The sequence below is a fragment of the Chrysemys picta genome, chromosome 8 (assembly GCF_011386835.1).
Source record: "Chrysemys picta bellii isolate R12L10 chromosome 8, ASM1138683v2, whole genome shotgun sequence".
In the NCBI taxonomy this organism is placed as follows: Eukaryota; Metazoa; Chordata; order Testudines; family Emydidae; genus Chrysemys; species Chrysemys picta.
The window spans coordinates 77,193,424-77,206,497 of record NC_088798.1 but is presented as its reverse complement, the minus strand read 5'-3'; the positions used below and the strand labels follow the sequence as shown (position 1 = coordinate 77,206,497).

Here is a 13,074-nt window from a genome sequence, read left to right as displayed (position 1 = left end):
ATGGGCCCCAAGGAAACAAGCAGCACCTGACAGCCTCCTTTCCAAGTTTAAAGCCAAGACAGAGGCAGTGGCTCATCTCTCTAAATAAAGAGGAAGGAAGTGTATTACCTTGATGGAGTTATCCCGTAGGCCACTGATGATCTTTTCATCATCATACTGTAAACAGTAGACACCTTTGCTATTTTCAGAGCGGCACTGAATTCTTTGCAAGTTGTGTCGTCCACATCGCCAGTTAGATTCTATAGTCTAGAAAGAGAAAAACTATTTATACCAAGTGATGAATAAAGCAGTGTATGTTTGTTAAAACCATGATTTCTTGGACAAAAATATGACTTGGATTTTCACCTCAAGTAAAATTCCTCCATGAGCACTGACATATTTGGTTCTTTTGGGGCTATGTACTTTTAAATCATGAGCATATTTCCAATAGCAAATATGTAAAATAGGACTAATTAGAATTATGACTTTTGCATTTTGTCAAGACAAAGCTATAACTTTTTGTCATTGTTACAACCATCAATCTTGCATCAGGGTCTCTAATGCTTGACTTAGGCAGATCCCTTTCTATAATGGGAAAAATTCAGTTTGATCATTTAATTAATCCCATCATCTGATATAGGTTATGCAAAGCCTCTGTTTTTATAATTCAGGGACATCACACTACACTCAGTCTCATTTGGGAGGGTGAACAACAATACAAATTTGTTTGAAGTCCAAAATGGAGGTCACATCTGTTTTGAAAACTTCAACTAAACGTGTCAAATAGCAAAATATAGTAACTGATGCTGTTTTTCTTAGGAACCAACTTTGTGAAATGTTTTTGTTATACATCTCATTTTAAACCCTGATGAAAACCAAGAAAAAAATAAAATGAAAACATGAAATAGGGACTATTATAAAAATGAAAATTTACTATTGGGAAATTGCCTTTAAATTATTTATAAGATGTTATCCACTATGTGTTCTTCCTAAAATTCTCTTTTAAATATGAAATAATTCAGCCTCTCACTTTGATTTTGTGGTGTATACTTTGCTGGGGAAATAGAAAATTCAAATCTGGTATATTTTAACAATAGACTGTAATCAATTTAACATTAAAAGCAGATTTACGTTCCATCTTTTAATAAACTTTACATTGGCGATAGGACACATGCTGAGCCATTTCAAAGAAATCAGGAATCCTGTTTAGAAGATTTATAATAGTAATCATAAAAGAATCAGTGCAATGGAACAAACAAAAAACTACAGCACAACATATGGAATCCCTAGATACACTGGGGTATTAATCACCCTCTGTTAACACACAGAAAAACAGATAAGTCATATGATAGATTGCAATGTTTGAAAGAGAAAAAACAGGTGAATGGGAATTCAGCAGTTGATGAACTGAAGATTTGTTCTGGAGAGCTTACTTATTGATATCTTGATGCTATACTCAATTTATAATCTCCATTACCCCTTCTAGCCCCTCAGGGCACTCCTACTAAAGCATCTCATCTCTGAATCAGAGATCTGAACTATGTTTTGTCCCTCCTGGTTTCCCCCCAAAAGCCTGCAAAACCACCCAAGAACATAAAACTGATTTTTTCAAGGACAAATCAAGACACAAATTTGATTTAATTTAAAAAAAATGTTGCTGTCCAATGGTATCTCATAACGCATTCTAGGGAGACCACATACCTATTTACCCCACCAACACTCTTCCTGAAGTGCCAGAAGGGTACAATTGGCTTACAGAAGATAAGAGATGGTGGTAAGCAAAACAGCAAGCTATGCTGTCAAATCATCCACTTTTTTCCCTGCCCTTTGGTGACATTTACAAGAAAATTAAGGCAGGAAGACAGTTTTCATTTTCAGAGCAGCAATACTGGTCAGCCAATGCTTCCAAGTTTTTCAAACTGTGGATCAGCAACTTGTACATTGAGCATTAAATAATTATGCTCTGCTTGTATGTATTGAGTTTTTGACCACCATGCCAGATTCAGCCCTGGGAGTCTATTGTAATGTGCCTGGCAGAGATCAGATTGCTCATTACAATATTTGATTAGGTTTATCTGGTTTAGGGTTTTTTGCAGGGGGAAGAGGTAGCCATTTAATTTTTGGTTTACCGTATTTAGCTATGTTTATTTATTTAAAAGGTGATATTAATCACCTGCCCTCTGAAGGGCAATATCATTTAATGTTCTGGGAACAGAAGAAAAGACATTCATTTTAATTCATTCACTGTTTCTATTTAGTTCAATGCTCAAAATTTCACCAATGGAAGCTACTTAATAAGGTTACCATATGTAAATGTTGGCTACAAATGAAGGAAACTGAAATATTATTTATACATTTGTCTGAGCACTATGAAGCAGTAAGTCATGTGCAGGTGTATATTTTAATTCTATGCGTCGATGTCATTTCATTTAGACATTATGTGGTGTGGCTACTGTGGGAAAATATTTCATGTTTTTGAGAACCTGTAAAATCCCCTTACACGGCATAAATTTTCAATATACTGGGAAAGTAGCCACCATACACAGAGAATATACAGCAGCATTACAATTTGCAATAGAGTGGAAACAGATGTGAGTATAGAGAAATAACATTTTAGATGACAAATACAGCTGAGTGGGTGGGCAACTTGGAAGACCCTCTACAAAGGAGAATGTTAAATACAGTACTTGCAACCACATAAAAGCTTCTTGCTATATGAAATTTCGGTTGTTATTCAAAGGTGAAGCTGACAAAGATTTCACCTGCAACCTCCTCAAGCAGATATTTTAAAATAAATTCTGTGTATGCAGAGTGGGTAGGTATTTGTATGGAAGGAGTTATTACATTTTATGCACTACAGCAAACGTTATGGAATTAATGCTACAGAAATCCAAGGTTCCTTCACACAATTAAATTACAAAACCTCTGCCACTTACCACCTGTAATTTTTATATACATCACCTCAATAAAGCTTCAAATAAAATAATAATAAAACCTCCTCTAAACTCAGTTTCCAGAACTACAAGCCAGACAAACTTAAATGCTGGGAAATACCAGTTTCCTACAGCATATACACACCCACAGTTTCACACACTTCTATAACCAAAGTCAAAAACAGGAGAATCAGTAGCTGAAAGTAGCTATCAAATACACTGTACTCTCACAGGATAATAAACTAGAGGAAACTCTCATCCAAGCAGAGCAGATAATTTAATTCAAGGTAATTTGAAATCATTCATTTTAATCATGAAAAAGAATAAAACAAAATTTTGATTTGGTTTTGTTTCCTAGAAAAGTTATCTCCAAAAGTTATTTCCATCTTCCTTTCTGGATATCTGGGATATGCTAGGAAAGAAGCCAGAACATCTCCGATGGCAGGTGTATGACTGGTCAGATAGAAGAACATGAAAAAGGGGATGGCTGAAAGAATCCATCTGTTCAACAGTACACAGAGAGAGAAAACTAACGGGCTTTAACATAGAAGATATGCGAAGAGCGGCCCAGAACAGACAGGGATGATAGAGCCTTGTTAGTGCTCTAAGCAACGTCTGACGGTAGGGAAAGGATTCAGATTCAGAAGTGTTCTTTTTCCTGGGTTAAGCATCACAATATTTATATTATCCATGGGATGTGTTAAAAATATAGATTATCCACCTGCTAGGTTATGTTCATTTGTTTGAAAACACACACATTTGCCTTAATTATTTTTTGACTGTCATATGTGTTATAGTAAAAAGTGCACTTGGTTCACCCTCACAGGCAGAGGTGAATTTGTATCTCCTGCAGCACAAATAGGAGTCACCCACTGGTGAAGGGCATGGGGCAGTATCATTTCCATGCTTCCCTGGGGGAACCATTTTAAGTTCCTTCAGTTTACTTGCTAAAACATTAGTAACAGTTAGAGGGATTTTCCTCCTGAAATATTACAAGCTTTTGTGGCAACAGCAGCCGAAGACCTGCCATCCCACCCACATTCCTCCTTCTGCTAACTGACTAATTAAAAATTAAATACCCACTAGAGACATCTATGGACATCACCTGGGTGAGAAACCCTGGCACACCTCAGAAAAGAAGAGCACATCCTGAAATTCTTACCAGCATGCTGGCCCTGTGCCCTGCTTGGGAACTTCATTTTTCACATGAGCTCCCTGCGATGGAAGAGAGCTTCCTCCATCTCTGATTCCACCCCATGTAAGTACGCAGGAGGCAGGTTTGTTAAGAGACAGTACAGCACTTAACAACTGCACAAGCTTTCAATAGACAGTCTGCTCAAGCTTGTGGAGACATCCAGTTTACACTGGGCATGCACAGAGGTTTAACAGGCATAGCACTTCCATCTTAATAACTTGATATAGAATCATAGATGTGTAGGGCTGGAGAGAGGTCATCTAGTCGAGCCCTCTACTCTGAGGCAGGACCAATTACTCCTAAAACCACCCCAACAGATTTTTGCCTAATTTGTTTTTAAAAATCTCCAATGACAGGGATTCCACAATTTCCCTTGGAAGCCTATTCCAGTGCTTAACCATCCTTACAGTTGGAAAGTTTTTTCCTAATAATATCTAACCTAATCCGCCTTTGCTGAAAATTAAGCCCCTTAATTCTTGTCCTACCTTCAGTGGACATGCAGAACAACTGATCAAATATGTTAAGGGCTGGTACCAAAAGGAAGTGAAGACCTAACAGATCCCCTGGCCCCCATAACTTCTTTTTTGAAGACTAAACATGCCCAGCTGTTTTTTTTTTTTTAACCCTTCCTCACAGGTCAGGTTTTCTAAACCTCTTATCATATTTGTAACTCTTGTTTGTCCACATCTTTCCCAAAGTGTCACGCCCAGGCCTGGACACAGAACTTCAGTTAAGGCCTCACCAGTGCCAAGCACACTGGGACAATTACCTCCCATGTCTTACATACAACACTCCTGCTAAAACATAGAATCATAGACTATCAGGGATGGAAGGGACCTCAGGAGGTCTAGTCCAACCCCCTGCTCAAAGCAGGACCAATCCCCAACTAAATCATCCTAGCCAGGGCTTTGTCAAGCCTGACCTTAAAAACCTCTAAGGAAGGAGATTCCACCACCTACCTAGGTAACCCATTTCAGTGCTTCACCACCTTCCCAGTGAAAAAGTTTTTCCTAATATCCAACCTAAACCTCCCCGACTGCAACTTGAGACCATTACTCCTTGATTTGTCATCTGGTACCACTGAGAACAGTCTAGATCCATCCTCTTTGGAACCCCCTTTCAGGTAGTTGAAAGCAGCTATCAAATCCCCCCCTCATTCTTCTCTTCTGCAGATTAAATAATCCCAGTTCTCTCAGCCTCTCCTCAGAAGTCATGTGCTCCAGCCCCCTAATAATTTTTATTGCCCTTCGCTGAACTCTTTCCAATTTTTCCACATTATTCTTGTAGTGGGGGGCCCAAAACTGGACACAGTACTCCAGATGAGGTCTCACTAATGCCGAATAGAGGGGAATGATCTCGTCCCTCGATCTGCTGGCAATTCTCCTACTTATACAGCCCAAAATGCCGTTAGCCTTCTTGGCAACAAGGGCTCACTGTTGACTCATATCCAGCTTCTCACCCACTGTAACCTCTAGGTCCTTTTCTGCAGAACTGCTGCCTAGCCATTCGGTCCCTAGTCTGTAGCAGTGCATGGGATTCTTCCATCCTAAGTGCAGGACTCTGCACTTGTCCTTGTTGAACCTCATCAGATTTCTTTTGGCCCATTCCTCTAATTTGCTAGGTCCCTCTGTATCCTATCCCTACCCTACCCTCCAGCGTATCTACCCCTCCTCCCAGTTTAGTGTAATCTGCAAGCTTGCTGAGGGTGCAATCCACGCCATTCTCCAGATCATTAATGAAGATACTGAACAAAACCAGCCCCAGGACCAACCCTTGGGGCACTCTGCTTGATACCGGCTGCCAACTAGACATGGAGCCATTGATCACTACCCGTTGAGCCCGACGATCTAGCCAGCTTTCTATCCACCTTATAGTCCACCCCAGAATGAATTACCCCTCCCCCTTTTTTTTTTTGCATCACATTGTTGGCTCAGATTCAATTTATAATCCACTATAACTCCTTTTCAGCAGTATTATTGCCTAACTAGTTATTTCACATTTTGCATTTGATTTTTCCTTTACTTTCCACTTGTCTTTATTGATTTTCATCTTGTTGACTTCAGACTCTCCAATCTGTCACAGTCTTTTTGAATTCTAATCCTGTCCTCCAAAGTGCTTGTGATCTCTCCCACTGTGGCATCACCTGCAAATTTTATAAGCATACTCTCCACTCTATTAGCCAAGTCATTAACGTAAATATTGATCAGTACTGGACCCAGGACAGACCCCTGCAAGACACCACTACATACGTCCTCCCAGTTTGACAGTAAACCATTGATCATTACTCTGAATATAGTCTTTCAATAAGTTATGCACCCTATCTTATAGTAATTTCATCTAGACCACATTTTCTGAGTTTGCTTATGAGAATGTCAAGTGGGACTGTGTCAAAATCCTTACAAAAAAAGATGCATCAAATCTACAGCTTCCCCCAACCTACTAGTGCAGTAACCCTCTCAAAGATGAAAATTAGATGGATTTGGCATGATTTGTATCTTGATAAATTCATGTTGGCATTTGCGTATTACTCTATTATCTTCTAGGTGCTTACAAATTGATTAATAATTTGTTCCAGTATGTTTCCAGGTATTGAAGTTAGACTGAGTGATCTATAATTCTCTGGGTCCTCTCTGTTCCCCAAGCCTAGAGCCATAAGAACCTCATGGCTGCTGGGAATCTTTCCACTACTTTACCCCAGCCTCAATTTTTTGGCTCTTACTCCTGTGAGTAGCTCTGGTGTCTCCCTCTCCTGTAGAATTTTCTATGTAACTGCAGAGTTAAATTTACATGAGTCTTGCTGCATCACTGCCCCCAGGATTCTGAAGAGCAGACGAGAAAATGAGCAGAGTTGTCACTTTCACTCAGCTACTGCTTAGGAAAGGTAGAAGCAGCAGCTGTGTCACTGGAGCTGTATGCCTGCAGCCAGAACTGTCCCTAGGGTACAGCAAATGAGGAGGTTACTCACCCTGTGCAGTAACTGACGTTCTTCGAGATGAGTGTCCCTGTGGGTGCTCCACTACAGGTGTTGGTGCGTCCCTGCGCCTTCGCCCGGAGATTTTTGCAGCAGTACTCATAGCGGCCACGCATGCTCAGAAGCTGCCCCCCCGCTGTGACTGTAGGTTAATAGTACGCATGCGTGGCCGGTCTCCTCAGTTCCTTCTCTACCACGGAGGCCCCCCAACTCCGAAGTAGAGGGGAGGAGGGTGGGTAGTGGAGCACCCACAGGGACACTCATCTCGAAGAACGTCAGTTACTGCACAGGGTGAGTAACCTCCTCTTCTTCGAGAGAGATGTCCCTGTGGGTGCTCCACTACAGGTGACTTAAAAGCGGTGTACCTTAAGGAGGTAGGGACTTCGGATCTGGTAGGAACGCCATTGAAAGTACCGCCCTGCCCAAGCGTATGTCAGATAGAGGGCCTTGAGTAAGGGCATAGTGTTTAACAAAAGTGTGGTCAGAGGACCAGGTGGCTGCTTTACAAATGTCAGCCAAGGAAACTTTGCGTAAGAACGCGACCGAGGCAGCCAGAGATCTAGTCGAGTGTGTTCTAATGCCGTCTGGAGGTGTAACCCCCTTTATCTGATAGCACAGTCGGATACACTGGGAGATCCAGTTCGAGAGTCTCTGGGTAGAAATAGGTGTGCCTTTGGAGCGCTCTGCAATAGAGACAAAAAGTCTAGAGGAGGTTCTAAAGGGTTCGGTCCTATCCAAATAGAATGACAAGGCTCTGCGAACATCTAGTGTATGCATTGAGGTTTCAAAGGAGTTCGCATGTGGTTTCGGAAAAAAAGTCGGCAGGTGTATGGGTTCATTAATCTGGAATGATGAATGTACCTTTGGAAGAAATTTGGGGTGTAATCTGAGGGTAACCTTGTCTTTAAAAAATATCGTATATGGTGGGTGTGCCATGAGAGCTGCTATTTCTCCTGCCCGTCTGGCAGAAGTAATTGCCACTAGAAACGCTGTTTTCATGGAGAGGTGTAAAAGGGAGCACGTGGCTAGGGGTTCGAAAGGTTGTTGAGTTAGGGCAGACAGTACCAGATGAAGGTCCCAGGGGGTGGTTGGTGGTTTAATGTCTGGGTATAAGGTTTGTAGTCCCTTGAGGAAACGCTTCGTAGTAGCGTGAGCAAAGACAGACGTATCATCAATTCTGTCGTGGAAAGTCGTAATAGCAGCTAAATGGACCCTGATGGAGCTGAAAGAAAGGCCGGATTGCTTAAGGCCCAAGAGATAGTCCAATATAAATGAAAGAGGTGCCGAGGTAGGAGAAAGGTGTTTGGCAGAACACCAATGTGTGAATCGTTTCCACTTTTGAAGATAGGTCTTGCGAGTAGATTGCGTTCTGCTATGTAGGAGCACCTGCTGAACTTGTTCGGAGCAATCTAATTCGCGTTGGGAGAACCACGTAGGAACCAGGCCTTGAGGTGAAGCATGGATAGGTTGGGGTGGAGAAAACGGCCGTGCTGTTGGGATAGAAGGTTCGGAATAAGCGGCAGGGAGACTGGTGGTTGGATTGACATTCTGGTGAGGAAGGGAAACCATGGTTGTCTGGGCCACGATGGGGCAATGAGGATCACCTTGGCTCGATCCGTTCGTATTTTTATCAGAACCCTGTTGAGAACTGGTATCGGGGGAAACGCATAGAATAGGTTTCGGTGCCATGAGATCATGAATGTGTCCCCCAGGGAATGTTTGCCCAGTCCTGCTCTGGAGCAGAAATTGAGACATTTCTTGTTTTTTGCAGTTGCAAACAAGTCTATGGTTGGGTAACCCCAGGTACTGAATACATCGTGAATGGTTTTCTCGTCTATCTCCCACTCGTGGTCCCATGGGAAGCGTCTGCTCAGTTCGTCCGCTGTGGTGTTCATGATTCCGGGAAGATAGGCTGCTGATACCCGGATGTTGTTCGCAATGCACCAATTCCAGAGCTTCATCGCCTCTGTGCACAGTGAATGGGAACGAGCTCCGCCCTGCCTGTTTACGTAAAACATGCATGCAATGTTGTCCGTCATTATGCGTACGTGATGATGCTTGATTAGTGGCAGGAAGTGACGGCACGCGTTGCGAATGGCTCGAAGTTCTAGAACATTGATGTGCAGGGAGGTCTCGGTTGGTGACCATAGTCCCTGTACTGTCTGATGAGACATATGTGCACCCCAACCTGTCATAGATGCATCGGTGGTCAGAATGCGTGATGGAGCCTGTTGAAGAAACGGGACTCCAGAACAGAGGTTGGAGTGGACGGTCCACCAATGTAGCGAATCTTTGACTGGAGTAGGCAGGGAGAGAGTCTTGTTTAAAGAGTGCATATTCGGTTTGTAGACCGTTGCCAGCCACGCTTGGAAGCACCTCATGTATAGGCGTGCATTCTGGACGACAAAAGTGCACGAGGCCATGTGGCCTAGTAGTTGCAGGCAGTCTCGGGCAGTTACCTGAGGGCTGCCGCGAATAATTGTGGCCAGTTGGTTTATGGAATTGAAGCGATCGGGTGGGAGGGATGCTAGCCCCGTCCGGGAGTCGAAGTCTGCGCCTATGAACTGCAGGTGCTGGGTGGGGCGTAATGTGGATTTGTCTCTGTTTATTTGTAGGCCGAGAGATAGAAAGCAATCGATTGTGAGCCGTGTGAACCGGAGCGCCTCGTCGAATGTTGAAGCTTTGAGGAGGCAATCGTCGAGGTAAGGGAACACTATGACCCCTTGTTTCCTGAGGTAGGCAGTGACTACAGCTAGAAGCTTGGAAAAAGCACGGGGGGCTGTAGATAGTCCGAAGGGGAGTACCCTGTATTGGAAATGTGTGGAACCGAGGGTAAATCGGAGGAAACGTCTGTGGGCCGGATGTATGGTGACATGGAAATAGGCATCTTGTAGGTCGAGGGCAGAAAACCAGTCGCCCTGCTCCAGCGCTGGGATTATGGTAGTGAGGGTTACCATCTTGAACTTTTGCTTTTTGATGAATCTGTTGAGCCGCCTGAGATCGAGGATTGGTCGCCATCCCCCATTTTTCTTCTCCGTTAAGAAACAATGGGAGTAAAAACCCTTCCCTCTGTGTCGCTCTGGCACGATTTCTACTGCTCCCAAATGAAGGAGATGTTGCACTTCTTGGAGGAGTAGCTGCTCGTGAGAAGGGTCCCTGAAGAGGGACGGGGAAGGTGGGTGGGTGGGAGGTAAGGAGAGGAAGGGGATGACGTATCCAATTGTAACCACCTCTAAGACCCACTTGTCGGAGGTAATCTTCCTCCATTGATGGAAGAAAGGTCGTAGGCGGTGTCCAAAGATAGGTGTGACGGCTGAAGCGGGGGTGTTGCTTTCTAAACCCTCGACCAAGTCTTCAAATCTGCCTATTAGCTGGTGGGGGTTGAGGTGCCCCTGCAGAGTTTGGGCGACGTCGCTGAAATCTTGGTCTTTGACGTTGCGGCTGTTGCTGTTCCTGCGGTCTATGGGAAGGTTGTGTAAATGCGGGATAACGTGGCCGGTGGTACGGTTGGTATCGATATTGTCGTCTTCTGGTCGTAGGTGCCTGGAGACCTAGAGACCGGAGGGTTGTCCTGGAATCTTTCATTGAATGAAGCACTTCATTCGTGTTAGAAGCAAAGAGTTTGTCACCGTCGAAGGGAAGATCTTCAATTGTGTTCTGAACTTCGCGAGGAAAAAAGGAAGAGGAGAGCCATGAGCCCCGTCGCATGACTATCGCTGTAGCGGTCGATCTTGCCGCTGTGTTGGCTACATCGAGGGCTGCTTGGAGAGCGGTGCGTGAAATGGCTTGGCCCTCAGAAATCGTAGCTCTGAATTGTTGTTTTCTTTGTTCTGGAATGTCGTCAATAAAGTCCATTAACTTATTATAATTTTTATGGTCGTATTTTGCCAGGACTGCAGTATAATTAGCTATACGAAATTGGAGGGTGGAGGATGCATAGACCTTGCGACCAAAAAGGTCCAGTCGTTTGTTATCCTTGTTGGGTGGGGCAGAACGAGAATACTGTTGTCTAGCCCTCTGGTTCGCAGCGTCTACTACCAATGAATTTGGTGCTGGGTGGGTAAAAAGGAATTCAGAGTCCTTTGGAGAAATAAAATACTTCTTGTCTGCTTGCTTGCAGGTAGGTAGGCTTGTCGCTGGAGTCTGCCAGATGGACTTAGCGGGTTCTAAAAGGGCTGCGTTAATTGGGAGTGCCACTCTGGAGGAAGAAGGGGGCTGTAGGATGTTCGTTAGTTCATGCTGCTGTTCGGTGACCACGTCCAGGTTAATTCTCAGGTCACTAGCCACTCTTTTAAAGAGGTCCTGGAATTTTGTATATTCATCAGAGGGAGTAGGAGGAAGGGGAAGCAATGCTTCTTCAGGTGCTAGCTCCGTTTCTGTTGGAACAGGAGTAGGGCTAGGTTTATCCTGGGAGCGTGGCTGTGTTGCCAGGCGTCTCGTGTCAGTGGCATGTTCGTTATAAGATGGCGCTGGATCAGTATTGCGCCTGGTCGAATGGCCACGAGGCATGTATTCCCGAGGGTATGATGCCCATGGTGCCCAGTATTGCCATGGTGGCGGGTAGGGCATAGGTGGTGCCATCCAGGGGTTCACCCCCCAGGAGGCAGGATCCTGAGAGTGGGATGAGGTAGTTTTCTCACAACCCTTATTGCCCTGGGTTCGGGACTGGGAGTCATAATATGGTGAAAAAACTCCCTGTGGATCTGCTTCCTCCTCACTGGAGGAAAACTGCTCAGATCCTGACTCAGACATTGAAAAAGAATATGCATTCATGAGCGGAGACTGCAAGGTAGGTGATACTATAAGATATGCTGTCTGGGTAAAATGAGTTAATGAGGCTCCTGCGGGAGATGAAAGCTGAGCCGGGAGAGGCTGCCGCACAGGAGCATTCCCGCGATCGGGGTTTCTGCCTGTGATCTCTGTGTCAGAGTGCACCGCAGGGGTCGGTGCCGCGGTCGGTGCCGGGCGAGCAACATCAGGCTGCCTGGGGTCAGGCATGCTGTGAAATGTCAGCACCGTCTCAGTCGCGGTGCCGAATGGTGCCGTAACTGAGGCAGGCAACTGGAAGCCTGATGCCTCGGCACCGGAGCCTCGCGCCGCCGCGGGAGCCTCAGGCGGCTTTTGCGCGGTTCCCGAAGAGCCTGGCTCATGAAAGTTACTGAGGCGAGGAAACACAGGCAGAGAGATCGTTGATCTGCCTGGAGATATTTTGTGCCTCATAGCCTTGTTAGGTGAGGAAGGGTGTCCCTTCTTTGTAGATTTTCTCAGCTTCAACGCCCGGGTCTGAAACTGACCCGATAGACTTTTGAAGGAGGAGAAGTTTAAGTTTAAGCTCCCTGTCTTTTCGTGCCCTGGAGCTGAGTTTACAGCAGTGGGCACATTTCTGGGGAATGTGAGCTTCCCCCAAACATTTTATGCACTTTGAGTGTCCGTCCGATAATGGGATAGCTTCCTTGCAGGTAGCACAGCGCTTGAAACCTGTGGAGCCCGGCATAGCCGCGGCTGACAGAAATTTTTTTTTTCTTTTTTTTTTAAACAGATAAACTGGGTAAGTAACTATATTAACAGAGAAAACTGACAAAAACTGGTTACTAAAGGGTAATTGAGGCAAGAGTGAAGGATTTTCTAATGAGTCTGCTGAGCTCCGTCTCAGGCCGGGGACGGTTGAGAAGGAACTGAGGAGACCGGCCACGCATGCGTACTATTAACCTACAGTCACAGCGGGGGGCAGCTTCTGAGCATGCGTGGCCGCTATGAGTACTGCTGCAAAAATCTCCAGGCGAAGGCGCAGGGACGCACCAACACCTGTAGTGGAGCACCCACAGGGACATCTCTCGAAGAAGAACAGGGCACCTGCCCCAGGACCCGTGCTTTGGGGGGCCCCCCGCTTTGTGAGGATGCGGGTGAGCAAAGAGCCCCCCTATCAACTCCCCCCGCTCCTCAGCACCTCCTGGCCGCCGGCAGGCCCCTCAGATCAGCGCCTCTCCCTCCCTCCC

The 13,074-nt window shown here is 45.0% G+C and overlaps 1 protein-coding gene across 18 annotated transcripts in view; it reads right to left on the bottom strand.

Moving 5' to 3' along the window:
- Nucleotides 1-13,074, bottom strand: part of FBXW11 (F-box and WD repeat domain containing 11) — a 137,718-nt gene that overhangs the window by 18,547 nt on the left and 106,097 nt on the right. For all 18 annotated transcript variants that reach the window (XM_005284091.5, XM_042850766.2, XM_005284094.5 and 15 more), the window contains one exon: nucleotides 109-246. In XM_005284091.5, coding sequence (XP_005284148.1) covers nucleotides 109-246 — 138 coding nt within the window. The remainder of the gene's footprint in view (nucleotides 1-108; nucleotides 247-13,074) is intronic.